Source organism: Python bivittatus, unplaced genomic scaffold (assembly GCF_059951505.1).
Source record: "Python bivittatus isolate LINGU-HERP-01145 unplaced genomic scaffold, Pbiv_v1 ctg000980_np1212, whole genome shotgun sequence".
In the NCBI taxonomy this organism is placed as follows: domain Eukaryota; kingdom Metazoa; phylum Chordata; class Lepidosauria; order Squamata; family Pythonidae; genus Python; species Python bivittatus.
In genome coordinates this window covers 37,055,796-37,083,484 of record NW_028277125.1, presented here as the reverse complement: position 1 = coordinate 37,083,484, position 27,689 = coordinate 37,055,796, and the positions used below count along the sequence as shown (strand labels likewise).

General features: G+C 38.7%; 1 protein-coding gene across 1 annotated transcript in view; it reads left to right on the top strand.

Annotated features, from left to right (window-relative positions):
* SLCO2A1 (solute carrier organic anion transporter family member 2A1) overlaps positions 1-27,689 on the top strand; it is a 69,814-nt gene extending 42,125 nt beyond the window's left edge. The window contains exons 5-14 of the mRNA XM_088131814.1: positions 2,057-2,155; positions 4,859-4,992; positions 8,196-8,274; positions 12,214-12,378; positions 13,945-14,134; positions 15,827-15,983; positions 17,377-17,546; positions 18,238-18,302; positions 22,127-22,250; positions 25,363-27,689. Of these exons, the coding sequence (XP_087987940.1) occupies positions 2,057-2,155; positions 4,859-4,992; positions 8,196-8,274; positions 12,214-12,378; positions 13,945-14,134; positions 15,827-15,983; positions 17,377-17,546; positions 18,238-18,302; positions 22,127-22,250; positions 25,363-25,483 (1,304 nt within the window). The 3' untranslated portion in view covers positions 25,484-27,689. The remainder of the gene's footprint in view (positions 1-2,056; positions 2,156-4,858; positions 4,993-8,195; positions 8,275-12,213; positions 12,379-13,944; positions 14,135-15,826; positions 15,984-17,376; positions 17,547-18,237; positions 18,303-22,126; positions 22,251-25,362) is intronic.

Below are 27,689 nucleotides of genomic sequence, written 5' to 3'. Positions count from 1 at the left end.
GACAACACTGACTTAGAGGTTTTCTGCCATGAGATATGTGGCATTGGCATTTCGTATGGTAAGGTATTTGCAGTGTTATTGCAATCCAATAAGATCCTCCAGAGCTGATGCTTTGCTTGCCTCACCGGTAGAAGTCTTCAGGCAGTTGCCAGATACCACCTCTCCCCAGCTTATCTAGCAATTGCAGCATTATAGTGCTGCATTGTAGCACCAGTGTTGCTACCACTATAAAATAACCCTCTTCCCTACATGATGAAGCAGGCTACCCACCAGCCTCCGGCTCCTGAGCACTCTTACCGGGTGCAACTTCTGGTAGGCTTAGGCAAGAACAGAGAGGAAGGGGAGAAAGTAGCAGCCACCGTGCTGGCCTGCATGCACAAGACACGTAGTAGAAATCCTTAGGCACCAGTCAAACTCTAAATACTCTTAAGACATTTTACCACAGGTTTTAATTTGGTATTTATTTATTAATTAAAATAAGGCATTTGTTTGTCGTCTGGATTCAGTCTGAGAGGGTGTTTTTTATAAGAGACTGAGGTGAAAGGCGTTTCCTCCTCCAAAAAAACACTTTTGGCCCTGTTTTAAAAATAGGATTTAAAAATGAGATAGAATACAGTAGGTATGGATAGAAACTGATAAAACCAGTTATATCCTGGCTTTGTTTCTACGATTCTTTGGTCATCTACATATCATTTCAGAATTGTTGGTTTAGTATTGATATACCAGTGTTAGTTGCCAGTCCTTTTGCCAGGATAAAACAAGACCAGCATAACATTTGCTACTCCCACTGGTGATTCTATCCTGCCACAAGTGAGAAGATATCACCAATCGCTTTCTTTTACATGGAGAAGGCGAGTGTTTAATAAGATGCTAGACCAGCATATTTAGCTATCTGTCAAAACACTCTGGGTTTTTTTGGCAAGTGTTTGGCCTATATAAGTTCAAAGGAAGACCACTATCAGCGGATAGTCAAGCTCCTTTTAGACACAGGTTTAACCCTCTTCCAGAATGGCATTAAACCAATGTTCAAAAGCAGCCAAAACAACATTTGACAGGTGTGGGAGAGCTGTGCTGTGAAAAAGGAGAAAGGACCATCTGTCTTCTGTTTCACTGTTCAGTTCCCACCATCACCATCACTTGCTCTTCAGCTGCTGCTCAGGCTGATCAAATGCAGTGGGACAGTCCAGTTTAATAAAGTAGCTAATAGATGCTGGATTGCATACATCTCCTGCACCACCAGCAAATAGTTGGTGAAGTACATCAGATGGTATCCACAACCTAAATACAAACCTGGATACAAATACTGTTGTAACAGTGGTACAGTTAAAAATGATTTAAGGCTGGCCCAGTAGGCTAGGCATTAGATTAATGTAATATTATGAGGATGCTGCAGAAAAAAAGAGATGGCCAGGGCATGTGTGCTCAGCAGTTAGATATAAGTGAAGAAAGGTTATTTGGCATAGCATAAGGTTGTTTCTTTTCTCAATGCAAAAAAAGTTCTTGAATAGCTCAATCAAATAAATTATTGGTGCTCTAATGCTATTTCATAATATTTTTAGGACAATACGGTCTTTTGCTCTGGGGTATTCAGTGATTCTGTTGTCCCTTTGCATACAGAAGATTAGTCTGAGAGTCTTTGTGAGCAAAAAATTACAGATCTAGCAGCTGAAAATGAATGAGTTCCACGTATTCTTTAGATCCAAATACTTCCACATTGTTGTGTTTCTGCACTGCACTGCACTACACGATTTTGTACATTTAAAGTGGGAGTTGCTCTTTATTTTAGGAAGATTGTTAGAATTTATTTGAGTGGCAAATAAGAGTGGCTTTGCTAAAGAAAATGTGTAACAATTGACTTCAGTAAGTCTTAATTATACAATTTACTTTGAATAGAGTTTTACACAGTTTTCTTTGTAGTAGCAATAAAAACCCTTGCTTTAGAAATTCAGCTCAGATCAAACTTGATTACAGCCTTGGAAGAATTAAGACCAATGCATCGTAATTGAAGAGATTTAGCCCGTACAAAGTAATCCACTTTTTCATTCTTTCTTTTCAGCAATCTTATTTTCCATCGCAGTGTTTGGCCCAGCTTTTGGCTACTTACTTGGTTCTGCAGCATTGAGGATATTTGTGGATTTTGGACGGGTTAACCTGAGTAAGTGCTCAGTCTAATTTAGGGAAGCCTTGGATTCCTACACATATGTTTGAATAATTAGAGACCTGGACATTAAGCTACAACCACACAGAATGTGTTCCTGTCTCCATTTGCCACTTGGCAGATCCTTGACACACTGCTGGGCCTGCCTCAGTTAGAGATACTGTGAAATTCTGCAGTTCTTTATTCTTGAAGCAAAAAGCCATTTATCCTTGTTATGGATAGATGTTCAGAAACTGTAGGAAGTATGCAGATATGTTTATTAGAATATTATCCCTGTCATCAAATGGGGGGTTTAATTGAGCTGTTCACATGGTGAAATCAATTGGGTGTGCATATATAAGCTATTCAGGCTTGTGTGATGCTTTGAATGAAGGATTATGATGTGCACTTGTGGATAACAACAGGCATGTAATGTGTAGCCAGGACTCAGATCAAATTTATAGAAACTATATGTCTATGTTTGCTGATAATTCTCCTAAACAAGTGGTGGTATAATACATGAAGGTGAATTCTACTGAAAGAAACCAAGAGCTTCCATTGTAGACCTTGTGTCTGTGCAAAGAGGAGCATTATGCTCTACTGCCTAGTGGCAGAAGATTATAGTGGAATACAGGTGACGTGGATGGATCTCTTGCACGGACGGATCTCCTCGGTTCAGCTTCCATCTCTTCTTGTCCCATTCCCCTATGTCCAATCTGTATCATAATATTATTTCTTGATGCATCTCTATTGTCTGTCATGGGGTTTCTAGGGAGAAATTCATGTTTTATTATAATAGGTTTTGCAGAATAATATGTATCTGATTAAGAATTTGGGTTTACAAGCTTAGATTTGATCTCTCTTTATATCAGTTCTCTCCAGTACACATATACATGTATGGGGTACACAGTGTTCCTTCTAGCAGCCCACAGGCTTTCTTTCTCATCATATCTCCATGCTAAAGACATCCAGGCAAACTGGGATTTCAGAATGGTTGCTGACATCTGGTCCAACATTAAGCAAATAAATGAGCTGAGAGCGGGAAGTGGCAGTGGGTTTCTTCTCACTAGTTGCCCCTTGATGATGTCACCTAAGCTTGAATAGGCTAGTCACATCCAGGAAAGCTATGCCATTGTTTAAATGGGGCGTGGGCTCTTCTTGTCTGCATGCTTTTAATGTTGAAGAACAGGAAGTCTGGACGGAGCTGGAAAAGTCTGAAGATTGCTGTTTATTCCTTCCTGCTCATTAACAATGTGGAGCGACACTTTCTATGCCAGCCTCAATGATCTCCCGACTCCTTGAAGCAAGACCTCCTGCTGGGAGGATGTCCGTTCTCAGAGTAGACTGGCTTGATCCCAGGAGAGTATAGATTCCAAGTGTCAGCCTTATTAAGATAGCTGCTCCACTGAGATCGGTTGCCAAAGTGTCCTTGAACTTTAGCCAAGCATCTTTTGGGGAACAATGGAACACAAGATTCTTTCCAGTTAGCATTCCCAGCTACCTCGGCTATACACACTGTTGGCTACTGAGTTTCAAAAACCATCAGATTTCTAGGAAAAAAGAATAGAATGGTTTCTATAATTAATATTGCAATTCCACAAATGAATCATTTAAACAAATGCCATTCACCACACGATACTAAGTTTCCACAGTTTTCTGCCTCAACAGAAGTTCATGTTGGTGCCCAGTCCTATAGATAGGTTTTCTTTGTTTCCCCATTACTTAGACCTCTTTATTCATAATTCCATTGGAGGCTGTTTCTTCCAAGAAATTGTCATTCAATAATATCGCCTGCCTTTGACTGAAAAAACATACTTCTACTATCTAGTAATGATTTCAGAGCAGTTTGTCCTTTAAAATCCTAAACATCTTCTTCAACCCAATTTAATGAAATGATGCCAAATAATATGTAATTATTTTATTTTGGTTATAGACCAGCATAAAACTAATAACAGTCACTCTAAAATAGAAATAAAAATTAAAAATCACATTGATAAAATAAAGTAAATAAAATTATTAACGTAAAATTACAAAGGACAGGAATCAAAACCCGAGAGAGACCTATAAAATTACAATCAGTTTTACAATCAGTAATCTAAATGCTACAGATAACTAAGATAGATAACTATAAAAGGACATAAGTAATACTAGGATTTGTAAAACACTACAAGAATGTAAAGCTATGCAAACTTATATTAAGTCTAATACTTGCTGAAGCCCTGCTAGGCTTTGTTGGAATTATTAACATTATGATCAAACCAACTGCAGCAAAGAAATAGGGTTAGGGTTATAAATAATATATAATTGTGGTTGACAGTAGCTTTAAAGAAGTGGGAGGGGAAACAGGACCACAGACGAAGTGTGACAGTGTTGTTGTTTTTTAAGAAATCCTGAGACGGATTGGCCACTGAGAAAATAGATCCTAACTATAGAAATAATTAGGATTTCATGGCATTTAAAATAATTCACTGTGGAGGAAGGATCATATTTTCAGTATAGGCAGAATTGTAATGTAACATTTTGCTATGCAATTACCTAGCACTGATTTCTCTAATCTGGTAGCTTCCAGGTGCATTGGGATTGCAATTCCCAAGGTGGCCATGGGTCAAGCTGGGAATTCTAGAAGTTGAAAATCCAGAACATTTGAAAAATGCCAACTTTGGGAGTTGGACAGGTGACTTCACTTCTATTTATGATTTTTTTTTTCCTTATGTCTCTTAGAGGATGTAAACCTGACCCCAGGTGACCCACGTTGGATTGGAGCATGGTGGTTGGGCCTTCTCATTGCCTCTGGTTGTTTACTACTCAATTCCATTCCCTATTTCTTCTTCCCTCGATATATGTTTAAAGGGAAGGTAAGTCTCAAGTATTGGATTGAAAGATGAGCTTTCTAAATTGCCACTGTCAAAGAGCCCTGTTCATATATCATGTTATATAAGAGAAAAAAACAATTTACTTCCATTTTGCTAGGTGGGAAGTGATTAGTCCCTGTCCAGGATTAAGCATTTTTAAAAAACACAAACTCTTCCTTTTTCACTTGTCCTGAAACTCCCTCTGGTTATTTTATTTGGCATTTCACTTCTTCAGTTTCTTGATGTTCTTCTCCTTGATGAAGGTTCTGGGATGTTACCAAAGTTCTTATGAAGATAAATTCTAGGGAAGGAATAGTAGATTTTCAGGAGCAACTGTGTTCCTACTGAGTAAAGGTTTGCACCTTTAAAAGAAGCACCAAGAGCTTTTCTTGTTACAGTGATATGGGAGGATTCATAGCAATGCTGAAAATGATCCTGAATAAATAAAAGCTATTTGCGTTATGACACAGAAGTTTTTTTTCTTATTCTAGACAACCTATTTTTTTAATGCTGTGCAGGGGCATATGGCAAAACACTGAGTAGAGCCAAGACAAGAAATGCCTTAAAGTACCCTTTGGCCCCACTGACTTTGCCACACCCACCCACAAAAATGACGAAAACAGATATGGGAAATAACATAATCATTGCCAGATGAGCTTCAGATATTTTCAGTTCTGAAAATACCCCCCATATTGAAAATATGGCAGATGAGGAGGGAAATAAAATGATTAAAATAATATATTTTTAATAACACTGAAATGATAATAATCTCATATTGCAGACTTGTGATAGTGCTTCCATCTTTTCCATTCTTCTTCTTCAGGGCAGCAGGATGTTCCACTAGGGAAGCAGTTGTCAACTTTCCCAGCATCCTTCTCTGTAAACAACAGGGGCCCAAGCTGAAGATGGCTCCAGGGGCCTGGCTAGTCCAAACATGGGAAACCCATGGCCCTCCAAATATTGCTGGGTTTCAGTTCCTAGCACAGAGAAGAAGTCCTTGACTTCTGGAAAAAAAGTAACATGTAATCCACAAAAATAAATAGAATTGGGTCTCCTCTACCTATTAGATGTTTATTGGTTGTCCTGGTGCTATGGATTATAGAATAGTTCCCATTTTACCCAATGACATTCTCAGTCCTGATAGCTTGCTACCAAACACTGCAATCCCAGTCAAACAAAATATGTATTGTTTATTTATATAAAGCATGTTCCTGACCTACAGGCCAGCCTGAAGTGGCTAACAGTGGAACTAATAATAAAATAGGGAAAAAAGAATAAAAAAAGAATTTAATAAACTATCTAAATTCATAGACAAACATCTTGATATACATAATCAAAACAATAGGTCCAGAGATAATGAAAAGATAAAAATGATACCATATGTTAGCAACTAAAAAAAAAAAAAAAAACCACAGCAAAAATGCATGGCTACTCTGGCGTAAAGAATAAAAATTTGTTTTAAATTTTTTCTTAAGATGTAATAATGGATGTCTGGACAGGAAATTGCAGTGTTGGTATTGCCACTGAAAAGGCCCTAAGCCTAGTTGCCTTGAGCATGAAACTGAGCAAACTCAGGGAGGCAGTGAAGGACAGGAAGGCCTGGTGCGATATGGTTCATGGGGTCACGAAGAGTCAGACACAACTTAACAACTAAACAACAACAACAACTAGTTGCCTAGTTGATTCCAAGTGGGTTTCTTTGTGGGACTGCACCCATAAAAGGCCCTTGTCTGCCAAATGCAGCTCCTGGGAACAACCTACGGAAGAAGCTCTTCTTTCAGGTGGGAGGGGACAAAGCCATATAGGACTTTATAGGTAAAATCAACATTTTTATTTTGGCATTAAAGGCAACTGGAATTCAATACAGCTTATCCATATACTGGTATACAATAGCACCATGAGACACCCAGCGTAAGCCTGGTTGCTGCATTTTGGACATGCTGCAGTTTCTGTACCTCTTTTAAGGGCATCTACATACGCAATATGTTATAATAGTCTTAGTGAGATGTAATCAGTGTATGTATAATAGTAGTTAGGTCAGCCTTCAATCTGTCAATAGCAAATTATCCTCACATGGTGATAAGTGTTCCTAGCCCTTGCACTAACTTAAGCACTCAAGAACAGTGGAGGGTTTAAGATCACCCCCAAACTATATGTCTGACCACTAAGAAGAAGAATGCTCCCTTCTGGGACAGAAAAGACTTTCCCAACTGATTGAGATTTTCCATAACCATCATACTCTCAAAGTTGTCTGGATTCAGTTTCAGTCTATTACACTTCATCTAGACCTCAACCCAGTCCAGGCAGGAGCCCGTGAGGGAACCTGGTACATGATGAGCTAGGAAAAGAGAAGTAGACCTCGATGTCATTTGCAATAAAGCTGCACAGTCCCTGATGATTATTCTCAGTGGATTTATAAAGATGTTAAATGGCATGGGAGATAGAACTAAATCCTGCAGCACCCTACAGCCTAATGACCACAGAGTGTTCCAGATTACTGCCTGAAAGCTACTTATGTGGTAGGAACAGAACCATGACAAAACTACGCTCCCAATCCCCAATTCTCAAAGGCAATCTAAAAGGATACTGTGTTCAATAGTATCAAAAGCTGCCAAGATATCTAGGAACACGAGGAGCAAATTTCACCTATTGCACACCTTACCAAATCATCCATCAAGACTACCAAAGCCAGCTCTGTGTTATGGCCCAAACGGAAATCAGATTGAAACAGTCCTTGGAGTTATTCCATCACCACCTTCTCAACCACTGTAGCCATGAATGGAAGGTTTGAAACTGGCCTAACATTATCAGAAAGGAAGGGATCTAGTTTTGGTTTCTTTAGGAGGGGATGTCATATCATCTCCTTTGAGGCTCTATGCCTCCACATTCTATGACCTTCCCAGCCATCTTCTGTCTTCTTACATAAAAAAGCTTTATTTCATCTCATAGCTCATTTATTAATCTTTTTCCATCACATACTCAGCGCTGATATTCACAATTTAGTTTTCATCTCCACTTATGCTATTCTTTCTCTTTTTCTTTCTGCTATTTACACCTCAAAGAGTCCTCTCTTCCAATCTCAGGTCTTCAGGAAGAGTACCAAAAATGTTGTAATGCTTTAAAACAGAGTCTGGAAAAATAATATGCACTGGGCTCCCAGCAGTGACTTATTTTTTGAAAAACAAAAATTATTTCTCTTCCATCAGGGGGCATCTGACGTGGATATCCTGAAGAAGATTGAGAAAGCAAAGGCAGAGGAAGAGTCCCTGATGGTTTTTATCAAAAGTAAAGTGATCTTAATGAAAGTGTATTTCCAGTAAAAGTAAATGGTTGTTTTGCTAAATAATTACACCTATTATTAAAAAAAAACAAGATTTCTCAACATCCACAATAGCAACCATCCTGTTAATCTTTGCAAGTTCATATGGATTTATTGTTTGGATGTTTCAAGTCAACCCACACCAGATTTGGTTTCATTTTTGCAGCAATACGTAAAAAGCAGGATACAGGTAGACCTTGACTTACGACCATTCATTTAATGACCATTCAAAGTGCTGAAAAAAGTGACTTACGACCAGCCCTTGCGCATACAACTGTCACAGTGTCCGCACGGTCACGCGATCAAAATTCAGGTGCTTGGCAACTGGCATATATTTACAATGGTTGCAGCGTCCCAGGGGCACATGATCGCTATTTGTGACCTTCCCATGGGGCTTCTGACAAGCAAAGTCAATGGGGGAAACTGGATTCACTTAATGACAGCGTGATTTGCTTAACAACCATGGCAAAAAAAGTCATAAAATCAGGCATGACTCACTTAACAGCTGCATTGCTTAGCATCAGAAGTTCCGGTCCCAACTGTGGTTGTAAGTCTAGGACTAACCTAAACTAACTGGGTCCTAGTACTCCCTTGTGTAACTGGCTACTTGACTTCCTTACTGAGAGGTCTCAGTTGGTGCGAGTTGGAAATATCTCTAGCTCTATCACTCTGAGCATCGGCTCCACACAGGGCTGTGTCCTGAGCCCATTGTTGTTTACCCTGATGACCCATGACTGTTGTGCCAGGTTCACCACCAATTCCATTGTGAAATATGCAAATGATACAACAGTGGTGGGTCTTATCAGGGATGACAATGAGTGGGCTTATAGGGAGGAGGTGAAGGGCTTGGTGGAGTGGTGTAAGAAAAACAGCTTGGTCCTAAATGTGGAAAAAACAAAGGAGATTATTATAGATTTCAGGAAGAATTGGTGTAGCCACACTCCACTGTTTATTAATAACATAGCTGTGGAGTCAGTCAGTAGCATTAGATTCCTAGGGGTGCTGTTAACAAATAGTCTGACCTGGTCCCTTAACACTGCATTTTTGGTAAACGAGCACAGCAACGTTTACATTTTTTGCGCTGGATGAGGAAAGTACATCTCCCATCCTCTAATCTCCTTACTTTCTATAGAGGCACTATAAAGAGTGTACTTACCAACTGTATTTCCATCTGGTTTGGAGGCTGTAGTGCCTCAGACAGAAAGTCGGTGCAAAGGGTAGTAAGGGCAGCAGAGAAGCTAATTGGGATCCCTCTGCCTCTCATCCAAGATCTAGCATATGCGCGCTGTTTGTCTAGAGCTCGAAAGATTGTCAGTGACGCCTCCCATCCTCATCATGGCCTGTTTTCTTTGTTACTCTCTGGGAAGAGGTTCTGCGGTATCTGATGTAGAACAGCCAGATTGGGAAATAGCTTTGTCCCCCAGGCCATCAGATTCTTGAATGAATGTGTATAGAATGTATATTTTATAGTAATTATGGTATCTTGATGGTACTTCTAGTGTCTGATTGTAATTGTGAGCCAAATGCAACAGAATTTCATTTTATTATGCACTTGGTGTATAGTGGAATGACAATAAAGTTGTTATTCTAATTAAAAATGGCTATTTATTTCTTACCCATTCTGTTATAATTTGAGTTAGCCACCTAATGGACATACCTTTTAATGTTTTTAGGTCTCATTACAGCAGCTGGCCTGGCTGCTATAGGAATTCTCAAATTCTACTCTAGGAGCCAATAGATATTCCAAACTGAAATATGATGAAAAAAATGGTTCTAATAATCATTTAAGCATATAGTAATCTCAGAAATTTGTTTACTAGTTCCAAATGATGGCTAGTTACTTAACTCAGCTATCTGGCATATATCTCCAAATAGGGTTGTTGTCTTTTTTAATAGAAACCTCATTTCCATGGTAACTCAGATGTTCAAGAGGTTTCCCTCTTCATCCAACAATGTGACAATTAGCAAATCCACACTGTGTCCTTGCCTGAGTGCAAGACTAGCCCACTTAATTGTTTCAAGGACAAGCCTGCATGCCAACATCCCTCTCATGTTGTGCATCTGCAATTGAATCAATCCAAGGACGACGTTAAGGTACTCTACTCTGGAAGTTGTGTGTTCTGTTATCCCACCTCCAGACCCTGCATGCAGGTAATATAGGATGCATTGATATTCATGGGAGAGGTGGCTTGAAATGACAGGCTCCTTGTCAACAAATTTGTGGCTCTAATTGGTTCTGCCACTTTCCTGTGGGACTACTCCCATCCAGTCCCTGACCTGTTCTCCTACCTGTAACTCTTTTGGCTATGTGAGAGACCAGAATCTTAGTTTTGATGGCAACTTTTTTTTCATTTTTTAAATGAGTTGGTGGAGAGGTGGACTTAGAGAGTGAAAAGGTCCCAAATTTATTAGCCATTGGTGGCTTAATCCACGTAATTGGGAGTGTAATTAAAAGGAGTATCTCTTATACTTTTGTGGACTGTGTGCTTGAGAATTCCTTTCCCAGTGGCTGCTGCTCCCAGGGAAGTCCTGCCTCCTCACTTCCTCTCCTCACGTTAGGCCCTTAAGGTAATTTACAGCTGTCACAATGGTCCCAAAAGCTAAACTCCAGCTTTTCAACAGCACTTATCCAGCAACTGCACAAACACAGATGACCACTACATGATGACCAAGAGATACAAACAACTCTAATTTGTCATTGCCACTTAGTGGTCAGTAGGTTGAACAGTTGTTGAGTTCACCTATATTTTCATGGTTGAAGAAAAAAAAAGTTCAGTTAGTTGACAGAAAAGAAAAAAAATCAGTGCACGTAATCAGGTAACTAGAGCAACTGTGCAACCAATTGGAAGAAGCTTTTCACATGGTGAATTATGTTGAGCAGGGCTGGAATTTCAGCTGGAGGAACCACCAGTCATAGCCCTTAGAATGTTTGCATTAGAAATAAATAGATATCAGTGCAGCCTGTACCTGTTATGGGAGCATAATTAAGGGCCAGCACAGCAAGCTTGTGCAGGTGTCAGCAAGATTTTGCACAGCTTATATCTTGATGGCTCTGGAAAGAGATGGGATGGGAACATGGCAAAGTAGCTGTGTGAATGTAGCTCATTACATTCACGCATATAAGATTAATCTCAAAACTTTCCATATGGCATCTGAGCTTGAAGTTTCTATTGAGGTGTACAGACCTAATCTTATAGATTACTCTACAACCTGGTTCCTTCTTCCCATCCAAAAGTAATTTTATATCTTGTTGATTGTGGTTTTGCTTGTTGACTTTTGCTTGATAAGCATAGGGGAAGGTCCACGAGGTAGGGGAATATAGCTCTGAATGAAATATGTGCTTTGCCCATTTGACAATCTTAGTCTCTGAGACTCCAATTCAAAGATAGCTCTGAGCATAAGATGGTGGAAGCATGAGTAAATATTATCTATGTTACTTGTCTTATAAACTTCTTTTGAACTATTGTGAGGTGGGGGAGGGAGACAGAGGGGGAGAGAGATTTTAAAGAGTCTTGTCTTTTGATTTTTCCATGAGCATTTAGCAGAAAGCAATTAAAGCCTAAATCTGGTCTGGTCTTCCCCAATCTGGTGGTTTCCAGATATGTTGAACTGTAACCCTACATTTTCATCTAGTTAAATACAACTGGAGAATATCAGATTGAGGAAGACTAGTCTACGAAAGCATCAGCATCTTTAAGAATAACCTACCTTAAGAATTGGCCTTCTTGTTGCAACTGACATCCTTAATAAGATGCTACAATAATTCTCTGGGTATACTCATGTCCTGAAGCCCCTTTCCTTTCCTTTCCTTTCCTTTCCTTTCCTTTCCTTTCCTTTCCTTTCCTTTCCTTTCCTTTCCTTTCCTTTCCTTTCCGGTCTTCACACTCTTCTATTTTTATTTTCAGAGTTCCCACAAGGCTTCCTAAGACTGCTTCTCAATCCACTCTTCATTTTGTTGGTCTTGACACAGTGCAGCTTCTCCTCTATTCTTGCTGGACTCTCTACCTTCCTCAACAAGTACCTGGAAAAACAATTTGGTGCTACCTCATCCTATGCTAATTTCCTCATTGGTGAGTAAACTAGAGCAGCCCATCTAATTTGAGCTAGTGGCTGAAGCTTTCTCAGAACAGCATTCTCAGAACAGTGCTTGGCTATGTTCTCCATATTCAGTTCATCTGGTAATGCACCAGACAGCAATCACACTATTGAGATTGAAGATCAGATCTGAGAAATTGGAAGGCATAGAAAAATCAGCAAATAGTCTTCCATGGGCTGCCAGCAGCATACCATCAATGAACAGATGTCCCTTAACAACACTAAATTGAGGGCAATGAAAACTAGTTAGAAGTTGAGGCAGAACTTGATCTGACAAATCTTTTAAAATATGTGGGGTTGAAACCATGCTGCTTTATAGCTAAGTCAAAAATTCTCTCACCGAGAAAGCTGCCATGAGTGCATCTGCAGTAAGTGGTTGACAGATGTCATGCAGGTGTCCGTCAAGCACTTCTACCCATCCTAGTTATGAATCTATCCAGAGTCCTTCCCTTTTTCTCATTATGCTTAAGTTTGTTATTTGTTTAAGATACAGTGGCTTTGCAACTCTACCTTTGCGACCTGTATTGCTAGCTTAAATGGTTAAGCAGCACTTTGCTTGAAATGGATGGAATAACTCAATATCCCTGTGATAAATTAAATGTCCTTGGGTACAGCAAATAGATACCATATAGGAGGTCAGAGCCTAGGGCTCTCTACGTTGCCATTGTTATTGTGAAAAAAATAATCGGCTCCAGTACAGCTTCTCTTTTGCCTTGTAGCAACAATGGACTAGGACCCTTTTGATGACAGGAGCATGTTCACTGTTTTCCCTGTCACTGAGAACATTATGTTGGAAGGAGACAATGTCAGTTTTCCCCTGGCTTACATGCATAGGTTGCCTACAGCTTCCAGCAACCATTTTGTACTTTCCCAAGACATTTTTGGAGTGAAGAACATCAATATTTATCTCTTCCTTTGGGTTTTGTGAGGGGGGTGTGGTTCAGGATGCTACATGGATGCTTTAATTTGCAAAACCTTAAGGCACCCATTTCACTTCTTAAAAAAAAATCACAACATGTATTTTCTCCTCCTTTGAGGAGAGTTAAAAGGCAAACCAACAATTTAGCCCATCAAAACTCCTACAAAACCCAAAGGAATGACTGGCTGACATTTTTGCTGCATCACCTTCTAGTAATGTCATGATAACAAGAGCAACTCTACCTGTAACTCTGGAAGGGTAAACAGAAGCACAGCATTGTCTGCAAATGAGTTGGCCACCCCTGTGTTACAGCTGCCTTTCCTCTAGAAATTGAACTCTTAGTGTCCAAGATGCAGGATTCCTTCAGATTTGTATGCAGGAAAAAAAACTCCAATAGGAATTTCAAAGTGCAGTAGCTAGGAACCTAAATTAATTATTCAGTCCTATGCAATAACAATAAAGGATGGTTTTTCCATGCAAAAAGAACATGGCAGTCCCTTCTGTGTCAATTATAAGACTGATTCCGTCCTGTTGCCGTCAAGAGATTTTGTCTTCAGTTATGTAGCGCTATCTCCAATTGTTGGATTTATAACTCTCCTCAACCCCACCCTTTCCTTTACAGGGTCTGTGAATTTGCCTGCAGCTGCACTAGGGATGCTCTTTGGAGGGTTCCTCATGAAGCGTTTTGGTTTCTCACTCAAAACCATCCCACGTTTCACCGTTGTGGTGTTACTTTTCTCCACCCTTTGCTATCTTCCTCTCTTTTTTATGGGCTGCTCCTCACAGAACGTGGCTGGAATTCATCTATCCAGGTAATATGCTGTACTCTTCCTGCAATACTCTGGAAACTAGAACTTAGTGCCATAAGCTCTAAAATCATGGCCCAGAGATTTCCCTTTATCTTGTATTGTCCTGGCTTTCTTCAGACCTTTATTTAATTGTCCTCCTTATCTAATGAATATGGTGATTGATTATGGTGATGAAACCCAAAATGGGTTCTTTAGCCCATGTTTTGTTGTGGTGGTTTTGTTGTTTTTGCTAGTTCACAGTGCTGACTTGTGAAGTCTACATGTTGCTGAACCTTTTTGTGCAAGGATATCACCAAAAATATCTCCTCTGTTTTCTGAGGATGCTTTACACATCTCCTTTTTACATATTATGGGCCTTTACCACTGGCACTGCATGTTGTTTGGGATGAACTTTTCTCCATAGAGTGCATATTCAGACTACGCATAAGTAAGTTATGGAATTAGGTGGCGATTAGATGGTTTTAAAAGAAAAGTAAAGGGAAAAGGTAGCTGCAACTGTTAGTTATGATGGCTAAGTTGGTCTTCCCAATTCCAGGACGTGATGCCAATTAATGCAAACTGCTTTGGGATAACCATTCAAGAGAGCTACTGTCCAACTCTGCGAATATTCCAGTAATCCTTGTGGTACACAGGATATCAGTTCAGATGAATTTTTGGCCTGATTTAGTAGAGCTATTCTTATATTGTGTACTGCAAAAAAGCTCCAAACTATTACTTTTAAACTATTTGGAGGCTTGAAAGCAATATCAATTTTCACTAACTCTTCCATGCAAGAACTTGAGCCTATGCTCAAGCTGTAAAATGATGGAAGACTTATTGATTCAAAAGATTATAAGCTCCTTCCCAGAAGAGTTTCAAGGAAATCCCAATATTCAAGAAGCATTTCCCATGATATTTTAGAAAGATGAAAATTCACTGATAGAACACATGATCTGTGCTTATAATGAAAGTGGCTGCAGTCTTAGTCATTGAGAGACCTTATGTAATTAATTTCATTGGCTCATGGTGTAAAATTGTCATAGGTCAGGGGTTCATAATTTTGTGGGGATGAGGGGTGCAAATCAAAAAGTACCTTGAGACAAGATAAGAAAGTGGTCAAAGCAAGAACAAAACAATTTGATTTGATCTGATTTATATTTCTCCATGTATTTAACAATATCCCTCTTCATCACATTAACAATTTTAACTGTCTAATTTTGTGCAGCTTGGAAATTGTGCCCAAGGTTTTTGGAGGGCTGCATCATAAAACTCTGAGCCTTAGACCATGCACCTGTGTTTTAAGTCCAAATACATAGTATTGATTTAGATAGCAGCTTTCAATATTTAACACAATGCAATCCTGCCCGGAGAATGTACTTTGGCCTTAGAAGCTTTCCCATTTTAATTACAGTCTCATTTTGGAATCTTTTTTCTTGGTTTTCTACCTAATTTCTACTGAAAGGCTTATATCAGATAGATTATTTCAGGCATCAAATGCATTTCTACCCAAATTATCTGCATGTGTTTGCATGTTTGCATGTGTAATAATTGTAAATGATTTAACTGAAAAACATCAGCGATACCTTCAGAAGGCAATAGGCCAAGGTTCAAGATGGCAAGAACCCAAAAATAACAGGCTGGGAATCACCAGCGCACTCAAGAAAACATATTTCACTCATTCTGATTTCATATTATTTTGTCTCCTTTTTCTGGCAGTACATCAAGTTCCCCAGAACAGGATCCATGTAACCATCAGTGCTCCTGCTCAAAGGATCTCTTCCATCCAGTCTGTGGAGATGATGGTGTAGAGTACCTCTCTCCCTGTCATGCTGGCTGTACTGGTTTCTTCTCTAATTCTTCAACTTCTGGAATTGTAAGAGCTTAAGGATGCATAGGGGCTCTACTGGGTTGCTTATGGGGTTCAAATCTATGTAACATATAGTATCTAATGTGTAGATAGGATGGGAGTATGGCCAAATCACTTGTAGGTAAGGAAGCCAATATGCCATACATTCTACATGAGCTTCAGGTGCTTTCTTGTTTGCTGATAGTGTTTAGAGCATGATTCATTGCTAAGTCTCAGAACATGTGCTTTCCATGCAGAGAATCCCAGTTTTAATTCTGAGTATTTTCATTAAAAAAAGATACTTCTTAGGAAAAAGAATTTGAAGAAATACTGCCATTCAGAATAAATATCAGTGATCCAATAGCATATAAAGTGGCTTAAGAAGACAAAACTAGGTTTTTATTGTCTCCCAGGTTCAAGATGAGCCCTGTCCAACTTTTTAAAGAAGAATCCATATCTTTAATATATCATCACACTTCATAATGTCACTCTGAAACAGGAGTGCACAATTGTTTTCAGGCCAGAAGATACACTTAAATTTTGAGGAGTTTTTGACACTCCCCTCAAAAAATGGGTCAGGCCAGAACAAAAATTATTTTGTTGTTTAAATTAAAATTTAGCATCAGATCAGTAAATTAAATATTGTAAATAAGTTTACTGTCCATGTATTTAATCATTTCTCCCTTCTCTCACATTAAAAATTACAGTATATAACATTTGATTGTTACAGGCCTGAGACCACAGATTGTGTGTTGGTGTGCTAAACAACCTTCTTATAATACCTGCTCTTTACCATTGGATTTTCACATGTACTTCAAGAGGTGCAGAAATCAAAATCTAAGTTAGTTTTAGAAGCCCTAGTTTACATTTAGAATTGCTTTTTGTGGTCAAGGTTAAATGTTTAAGATGCAGTATCAGCACTGTGCTTTTTAATTTATTTATCTACTTGTGTGATTGTATTTAATTTATTAATTCCTGCTCTAAACTTTCAGGATACTGGACCACAAATGCAATATCAATATATAATTTTAAATGTGATGCATACAATGTCTGTAATATTAGAGTAGTACTACAACAGAATTCCATGCTGTCCTTTTTCCCTCAAACATTTTCCCACAATTCCTGCAGTCAAATAGTGAATCTACCTTGGTCATGAAGAAATTAAGCCATGAACCACTAGGACCTGATTTATACTGTATTAAACTATTTGCTCATCTCAATGTTGTATATTCTGACCAGTTGGGCATTTAAGGCAGAGGTTTTCTCAACATTTGGTACCTCTCCGTTTAACTAGAAAGGCCAGGGATTGAACCTGGGAACTTCTGATTTCAAAACATATGCTCTGCTATTAAGCAGTGGTCCCATCTTGAAGTGAACTGATGTCCTAAGATTGATTTCCCTTCTGTGCTCTTTCAACTAGATCTACACAAATTGCTCCTGTATCTCCACCAAGAATGGACAATCCTCAGCAAAGACTGGATCTTGCCCTGTTAGCTGTGCCCATCTGTTGCTGCCTGTTATATTCATCATCTCATTTGCTGCATTGATTGCCTGCCTATCTCACAACCCTCTCTACATGATGGTATTACGGTAAGAGGGGCTAGGGCCATAGTGGATGGTCCCATGCAATACATCTGTAATTTGCAGGCATCATTGGCTTTTATATGTATAGTTGATGATATTATGCTGTAATTGCAATTATTCCTGACTATTATCCATCATGGCTAGGAATTTGGAGTTCAACAACACCTGGAAAGCCACATGCTGTCTATTTCTATTTTAGTGGAATTACATTTCTTCTGTAATAAACACATATATCAACTGTAGCATAGCAACACGGAGTAAAATAAAAGAAATCCTAAAAGCTTGTGTTAATAAGCCTTTCCCAATCTGAGTGTTCTACTGATGTTTGGACCAACTTCCAGAATTCCTCAGTCAGTATAACCGTTGCTGAGTATCCTGGAATGGAAGTTTAACATCAATAGAACACCCAAGTGGAGGAAGACTTTTTTAACGCCATATAAAAGTAAGACAGATTAGGTTTCACGTGGTCTCATTATGCAAAGTATAGAATTTATGGAGTGCTACCACCAAAAAGTTTCTGCTTTACATCTTTATAGACCTTTTTCAGTTTTAACCCTCTTTTTATGTAACTAATCCACTATGGCCATCCACATCCATTCACTATCATCATCAAGTTTCTTAGCATTTCCCAGAGCAGGAACAAGTCATTGATCCCCATATCTTGCTTTCTTATATACTTTATTTTGATTCTAAACAGAGTGGTGTCCTATGATGAGAAGTCTTTTGCTATTGGAGTCCAGTTCCTATTGATGAGATTACTAGGTGAGTGTCAGCCTGAGTCTGCAATCCTAAAGATATTTATAAAGCAATAACACACCCTGAACATAGTGGGGATTTACTTTTGAGTAAACATGCAAAGGATGTTGGTAATACTCAATAACTGTATTTGAAGGTATTTATCAGGAGTGTATAGTTCACATTGTCATTCCAGGTAAGATGAACTAAGGTTTTAAAAAAGGGAAAAATACTACAGGAGTTATATCTGCCCTTTTTCCAAGGAGAATTTTTTTAAAAATGAGAATTCAGGAACTTCTGCCACCAGATGTTTTTGGGTTCCATAGACTCATGAAATTGCAAGGGTCCATTTAGGCCATTAATTTCAACCCTCTATGCAGTGCAGGCATCCAAATTAAAGCATTCCAGACAGATGGCTGGCTAGTGAAAGAGAGTTCTCTGGATAATTTATTCCATGATTGAACTGTGTCTAGTGTTAGGAAATCAGCCACAGTGAACAGGGATGAGTAGAACTACAATGTGATAGAGGGCAGAAATTCCACGTTCTTGTTTTAAGATATGACATTTAGTTCAGAATGGGGACCTGTCATTCTCCAAATGTTGTTGGTCTGTACTATCCTTCGGATACAATCAGAGTCATTGTAGGGTTGGGCAGCCTTATAAATTTAATTAATTAAATACAATTGTCTAGCTCAGCAGTCAGGATGATAAGAGTTGGAGACCAGCAACATATCCCACCCACAGCCCCCATCTCACACACATCTAATTGTTTCTACCAAGGACAACAGTTACCAAGGCCATTCTTAAGTAATTTCTCCTTTCCTTTGCTATGCTAAATGTAATGCTGTGGCCAAATATGGAGTTAGGATTGGTAAGAAAGGAGCCAAAGGACTTATTGAAGACAGTATGTTCTGAATAGAGAAGACGACTCAGGGATGCATTGGCTAGATGTACTGTACATACTGCACTTAGCTTGATAAGGTTTCTTTTTTTAATGTTTTAATTGCCTTTAATCTACCAATAAAAGGGAATAAATTAGCTAAACACAAAAGTTTTAAGAAAGAAAAAAAAGAAAAAATAAAACAAAAATTGAAAAATGGATGTTATGATAAACTCAAGTTTTAAGCCACAAATTAAATTTTGATCACACAAAATCATACTGATCGGACTTTCCATAATATTGATAAAAAACCTAATTGTATGCAAAGTTGTACGTACACATGTCTTCCTCCCAGGGTTTTAAATTGGGTGCAGATAATCTTAAATCCATCATTCTTCATATTTCAATAAGTTTCACGTTTCATATATATACTGTATATATATATATTAATAATTTTTAAGAAGAATATAAAAACCAACACAAAGTAATATAAAATAAGAAAAAGAAAAGAAAGAAAAAGAAATCAAAGAGAAGTGCTAGAAAGGAAAAAGAAAGTAAAGAAAAATAGAAAAGAAAGAAAAAAGATACAAAGAAGTAGCTTCCGATTTCCTTTGTAGCAGTTATAAGTACAATTATAACTTTACCTCTTACTCTGTGGTTACAATATACCCCTCTTCTTTCTATAATCTATTTCTGTTTAGTCATCAAAATCATAAATCATAAGTTCATTTTTTTCTGTTTCACACAAAAAGTCAATAAAGGGTTTCCAGTCAGCAATAAATGTAGGTATTGTCTTTTCTCTAATCAAAGAAGTCAGTTTAGCCATCTCAGCAAGTTCCATCATTTTCACCAACCATTCCTCCATTGTGGGTAATGCCAAATCTTTCCATATTTGTGCATACAATAATCTCATTGCAGTTATCATGTACAAAAACAAAGTTCTATGACTTTTTCCAACTGTTTATGCATCAGTCCCAAAAGAAGAACCGCTAGATCAGTTTGTTCTTAACGTATGCAAATAATGTTGTTAAAATTTGTAATTGTCAGCTGGCAGGTAGGACTGGACTCAGGCAAGCTCAGAAGATTCCAAAAGTTCCTGATAGGTAATTTTTATTAAAGGAAAGTTTATTATAGAAAAAATATTATTATAGAAAAGTTTTAATCCATAAAAAAGAATTTCAACTCATGAATAGGGCATATGCTTGAACTATTCAACTCCTAGAATAGTTCAAGCATATGCCTTATTCATGAGAGCAATTAAACAGTGGAACCACCTGCCTCCTGGAGCCATGGGTCCTCCATCACTGGAGTGGGGAGGATCCTGGTATGGAGCTTCAAGGTTACAGGGAGGGGGAGTGACATTCCAAGCATCTCCTCAGCCCCCAGCTGGACTGTGTGAAAGTAAGGAGGAAGAGACTGGCCCCTCCATGAGGGCTTGATGGTTATAGTTGCTCCTGTTGGGGAATTAGAGTTAGTCTGGCGAGATTCTGTCTATTAGGTGCAAGCTAATAAAGAAGCTGAGCTGATTTCCGGACTCTCTCATGTGATTCTTGGGCTGAACCTGACAGGAGGCTTTCAAACAAAGGTTGGAGAGCCATTTGTCTGGAATAGTCTGAGGATTCCTGCCTTGGGCAGAGAGTTATTCTAGAAGACCTCCAAGTCCCTTCCAATCATATGATTCTGCAATTCAGTATTCAAATCCTTTTCCACTTCTTTCTTTTGCCCACGTATGCAATGGACTACTTGCCGTCTGCTTTGGGGAAGAGGGAGGTCATGTTTTCATCTTTCCCTTGTTTATTTACTTACTTACTTATCAAATTTCTAGGCTGCCCAGTTCCATATGTGAACAATAAAATCAAAAATAAAACCCAGTGTCATCCCAAAGGAACAGCAACCAATTCTCTACCCCACCAGCAGAAATAAAAACAGACAAAATGTTCCCTGATCACCCTAATCCAAGGCCTTGGTGAAGAGTCACATTTTTATTGCTATTTTAAAGACTGGTAAGGTGGAGTCATGCAAATATCTAGGGGGATGCAGTTCCAGAGGGCAGATTCTACAACAGAGAAGGCCCACCTCCTGGGTCCTGTTGGAAGACATTGCTTGATCAATAGGACCAGGAGTGAGCCAACTCTGTCAGATCTTACAGAGTGGGCTGAAACTGTAGGAGATGGACAGTCCCTCATATAAGTAGATCCTATATCATGTAGGGCTTTAAAGGTGACAGCCAGCACCAATTTAGAAAATGGTCTGAACTATTATCATGTTGTCCTTCTTCAACTGTGTCATACAGTAGTTATCTGACTTTAACATGAATTTTCTATTCCACAATGCTCAATTTCAATACAAATGAAATGCCATGTACCTTAATTAATTCAACAGCACTGTCAATAACAGGTTTCTGAGGGATAGTGGAAGAAAGTGTTAGGAATTCTGAAAAATGTAGTTTTTCTAGCTTTCTAAATTCTTATACTTGGGGAAGAGTACATTTCCCAGGATCTCTAGAATGCAGGACATTGCATCCTCATTCAAGCATCAGGAAAGTGTAGTGGGGTAGGGGTGGGGGTCAGATAAAAAAAGAAAGTAGAGGGATTTATGTCCCATTATCCTTCCAAATATTCAACTGGATATGCAGTGTAATTTACATTTTGCTACTGGATTTGGGGAAAATTTTACTGTTTCATTTTACTGTAATTTCAAATCAAAATAGAGGAAGACATAAAAAAGTGTGATCTTTCATATGCTTGAAAATGTAATATGAACTGCTACATTAAATTAATTGTAATCTGGATCCAATCTTGGTTCAGATGATACCTTGATTTTTTTTTTTTTCTTGGAAGAGATAAACTGAGAGATAAAAGGTCTTAATCAGACTTGGCCCTTTGGGTGTTTGTGAATGTAAAAACTGTGTAACATGTTGTTTGCCTGGAGTGTGAAATACTAGATTTTCCTTTTCTTTTTTCTTTCCAAGCCTGGTTGCCAGCTCCTACCCTCTTTGGCATCCTCATTGACTCCTCCTGCATATGGTGGAAGAAAGACTGCAACAATAAGAGTGGATCCTGCCATTACTATAACAATAGCTTCTTCCGCAGCAGGTAACCCTTCTCATTCATGAGATGGGAATAATGCCAGTTCTCTGTGTGAATTAGACGAGGGCTTTTCTTATCTGTGGTAGATAGATAGAACTAATGGATTGCTTGCCTTCTATAAATCATATCATGAAACCAGTATTTATTGGGCCCTCCAAGAAATGCAAGTATCCATTAATAAATTATTATTAATTTATTAATGTCAGCCAGATGTTTAGACTTGATTTAGCATTTTATTCCCCTATCCAGTCATTCCCAAGTACCTGGGATAGGCAGATGTTGCTATTGTTGGTTGCACAGTCAGCCAGATGTTTAGACTGGATTTGGCATTTTGTCCACCTATTGAATAATAATAATAATAATAATTATTATTATTATTATTATTATTATTATTATTCCTATTAATTCCATCATAAGCTCATAACAATCTTGCAGTGTACATTAATCTGACAGAGTAATTTGCCCAATATTTTCTGTACAGTATTGTGCTTAGCAATCAGAGTGTAAGTCTGCTGCACTAAAATCACTTTTAAGCTATGCAAAGTAGAAGTAAAATTAATAATTGCAAAGCTTAAAGCAGCAGGAGGAAAACCTTCTGCTCATAATGCAGCTTTGTTTCACTTTTCTCCCTTAAAAGACTTTGATGCAGTTATCTCAGTTGTTTGGGGGAGACTGAATTATTTGAGCTCCTGGAGCCTTGTGTGTCTTGGCAGTCCTTTACAACTGCTTAGGACTTTTTTTTTTTTGAGACAATCTTTTGAGAAGACTTGTTTTGACTTGGCTTTTGAGGAGGATGGGAACACCCAGGAATTCCCCCATCCCACTTTCTCAGAACTTTTGCCATCATGCCTCTTCTGTAAGCACAAGCTCCTTATCTCTCTCCTCAGAAAGGACCCCCATCCTAGTCCAAAAGGCTGGTGCCTTTTTAAAGATACCATCTTTTTCACTTATTTTTAAGCACCTTTGTCACAGGCTTCAAGGGAAATATATGAACTGCCATTGTAGTGCAATTGGTAGCATATTTGACTGGGTCTACAGAGATCTACATTCAAGTTCCTACTTGAAGTTAGAGTTCACTGGGTGACTTTAGATAATCACTTTCCCTGAGCTCAAAATGTCTGACAGGTTTATTGAATAAAATGAGAGAAGACCATCCCTCCCCCTTGCATGACTTTGAAATAAATTGTTTTTTGTGGAAATGTTTGTATATTGAAGGCTAGAAGAACGTTCTGTGCATTATGACAGTTAATTAGCTGTGGCTATTCACCTCTTGAAGGGGAAGAGAAATTATTTCCAGGACAGGCCCTTTACGGAAGCTGGGAAAGAAGACTCCCAAAGGTTTAATTTGGAGGATGAAGGCTCCCTCCCCTTGATCCTTCCTGCCATCATCATGAGAAGCAAGCTCCTACAGGACACAGCCCTTGCAAGCACACATTTTAAAGAAGGACCTCAAGAAGAGTTTGACTAGCACAAATAGATCAGAAGAGATGGAATGCATCTTGCCAGGAAATCCTTAGTAATCTGTTCCATGAAATCTGCCTTAAGAGCAGGGACATATACACTTTCTGCCCTTGACTCATGCCTGCCCCTGGCTAGGTGAAGTTAAGAATACATGTTTGACTGCTAACACATTAGCACAGTTTCCTTATTGGGATGCAGATGTCTTGGGCTTTCCTTCACTGAATCCATCCCACCAAACAAGCCTCCAGCAACCCCAGAATTGGTAAAGCCTTGAGACTTTAATCAGCAGCACAGGAAGTCTTGGCAATGGCCCTTTGGCATCTCTTACCACATTCTCCAGTGGCTGTTCTGTTGGTGCCTCAGGAGATTCGCCTCAGAAGGAGTCTCAGATATTTCCTAGCATTCCAGCCATGGGAGTGAATTAAGTATACATAGAGTACAACCTCAGCCAAGACCCTGATTTTCAGCTTGTTCCCTCATTCCTCCTCCCAAAGAACAACTGGGAGGTGGAGGTGACTTCCCTTCCTAGAACAGAGCAGTTACCAGGGCTAACTGATAAGAGAAGAAATAGCTGTGCACAGTTCCACAACTACCTAGGATGTAGGAACTTCAGTCAGAGCCATCCGGAGAAGACTTCTCCAACTTGCTGCCTCCAGATAGGACATAAACTGTCAGAGATTTAGGGCTTGCAGTTCCAACACATCTAGCAGTGCCAATTTGTGCATAGTGGAAGATAGAGCCCCATACACTTGGTGGTTGGGAAGAGTGCTATATGGATTCAAGGAAGGAAGAAGTTTTGTCTTAAAATGAGACTGAAAAGCAAACCAGTCTGGGGCAAGCATATTCCTGCCTTTTAGAAAATCATGAACTTGGCTTGCACATCTTATGACTTACAGACAGCAAAGAACATTTGGGCACACTGAATCATATACTAACCCTATCTGCCATGATAGGAAATGCTTCACTAAGTAACTATGAACTCCTCACTTGTAAGCTATTGTTGTTATCTTATGACCTTAATCCTTTCTCTTTTTAAAAAAATCATATGGCTAAGAGTTATCTGCAAGCTCAGCACAGCTTGAGCCTGGAAGATTTGTTAATACCAGCCAGGAGTTACATTCCAGATCATAAAATGATTGAAAAATTACTATTTATCTCCACCTCATTTTTATTCTCCAAAAGAAATATTATATCACTTTTGGGAAACCTATCGGAGGGAAACTATTTTCTTATCCCTGAAAGAGGAGCTTCTCCCCCTTCTAATGTTCCTTTTCTTGACAAGATCAAAACTCACACCCAGATCTGGAATTTACATTTTTATAGAAACCTAAAAATTCCTGAAGTTCGTATTTCTGCATTCATAACTGACTTAGATCATTTTGGAAGTGTTCAGAGCTTAAAACAGCATTTTGAAACACTTAAAAACAATTGAAAGAGCCAGTTTCAAGAGTGAAACATTTGCTTTGCACTGTTCTGAGTTCAAAACAGGTTGTTTCAAATTCAGCATTGTTTAGTTTAAGATGTTTTGGAAACCACTCATTTTTTCTCAGTAGTCACTCAACTAAGTCATATTATTGCATCCCTATAAATTTGATTGGTTTCATTTCAAAATAAATTATCCCTCTCTCTCTCTTTCTCTCCCTCTGTCTCTCGGCAGGTACTTAGGCCTCCAGGTTGGCTACAAAATTATTGGCATTCTGCTATTATCTTTCATCAGCTGGAAGCTGACCAAGAACAAGGAATACAATGTGCAAGAAAAAGCTGCTGGCCTAGTGTAGCTCTACACTACAACAATACCTGCTTGAAGCATCATTTTGTATCATGTTTGTATTTACTTAACTTGGCCTTTGTGCCTTTCTTTTTTATAATATGTTTTTTTACAATACAGGCACCATTTCATATTAGGAGCTGAACTTTAACTCCTACATGACCAGTTTCTGCTGCATATAGTCCAACTAAATGAACATGCTTGTGCTGGGAAACGGAGGGGCCAAACATCCACTCAGTATTGAAAGAGATTACACAGCGAACTCACCTCACTGAAAGGATTGAAATGAAAACATCTACAGCCAGCAAAGGGGAGCCCCGAAGCTACAGCAGTAGAGGCATCTTCAGGACTGGGCGTGAGATGGATCTCTCCCATCCTGCAGACAGACTGTTGGAAGGAAGGCAACCAGTTCTCTTGATTTTATGTCAAAACAATGGAAATAGCAAGTGAAAGCTGTTACAGTTAAAAGAACCATATGTGTTGCTTAGAAGTTGCTAAGGGAGCAGCAGTCCAGTTTGGCCATGGGGTCTTGGGCTGTTCAATTCAATCAACTTTGTTGCATTATCCAGACTTGGCCAAGGGAGAAACAACTTCTACCACCACCCGGTCTGCCCTCTCTCGTGCCTTTTCTTCTTCTTTGTCCTTTACTAGGGCCAGAGCGGATATAAATACCCCTCAGTGTATAAAGTTAATTGTGGTGACATGCTGACTTTTAAATAAAAATGTTTTTTCTAGTTTGTTCTTCCTTTTTTTTACTGACAGATTTTGAAGAAGCCACTTTGCCAATATTTTCCCTGCTTTTGAGCCTCCCTGTTGCTATAGGCATACCGTGTTTGACTGGGATTTTTTAATATGGTACTAATCCAAATTTTCATTCTCTGAATCCTTTTAGTAATGCAACAGCTTTTAATTACAGTAATGAAAATATATGATTTTTCATCAAGAAATAATTCATTTCTGATGTTATTTTCTTTTTAACTTGAAAGTGTGTCTCATTATTTTGGTCTTTCCCCATCCCCCAAGAAAGAAGAGTAATTGGGGGGGACAGAGAGAGAAAATCTGTTAAGTGTCTTAAATCTAAAACAAACCACTAAAGATGCTATTTAGTTTATGGCAAATTAGGTATTTGAGATTTGACCCCCTTAATCAAAGGTGGCATTTGGCTTTTTAGCTCATGGGTCTCTATTCTGCTTGAGGACACGAATGAGAAAGACGCAAATGAATGACTGGATTAATACGTTGATTAGGAAGCATGCCTTAAGGAGAGAGATATACTGTGGTGAACAACTGTGTGCATGGATTTATACAATTTAAAAGTTAGAGGGACTTGCAGGCCATCTTGCCGACTCCGGGATAAATGTGTGTGGCACATTCAAACCTTTTTTTTAAGCATCTGCATAAAAGAATAAAAACCTACCACAAGCAAATGTTGTACCACCACCTAGTGGCACATTGATTTATGACAGACATATTTTGGCAATGGAAGTGAATATGTGTAGCTCAGGGTTGAACTGTGGAGTCCTTGGGGTTCTCTGAGCTTGGTTCTTTTCTTGCAAATGTTTCATTGCCCGGCTAGGTAACATCTTCAGTGCTAAAATGGGATGAGGTTTGCTCTCTAAAGCAGATAAATAGAGAGCAAACCTCATCCCATTTTAGCACTGAAGATGTTACCTAGCTGGGTAATGAAACGTTTGCAAGAAAAGAACCAAGCTCAGAGAACCTCAAGGACTCCACAGACATATTTTGTTATGCTTAACATTCAGAGTTGTTTTCATATACTGTATGCCAAGGCTGAGCAATGGATCAATTTAAAGTACAGCTTTTTTTGCTTATTTCTGGTTTTACTAACAGTATGAAGATGAAATACATATTATAAACAAAGCCAGTGAGAGAGAACCACATGAGCCATTTTAACTTCCAAGGCATAAGAATGTGTGATTTTAAGCATTATGTTGGCAATGGGAGTAATGGTGCTTAAACATTGCTCACTTTTCAGTTGTACCCAAACTCTCCCTTGTTCCTAGTTTCTACCGAGTTTAACATTTATTTGGGAACCCAATGATAGTAAAATAAAAGTACAGTTTGAATAGGAAAATGGTTTGGAGAGTTATATGTGTTTTATGTTCAAGAATACCATTCCTTCTGCTGCTGTTGTAAACACACACACGTACAACATACACTTTTGATACACATAATAAATGTGTTTTAAAATCAAA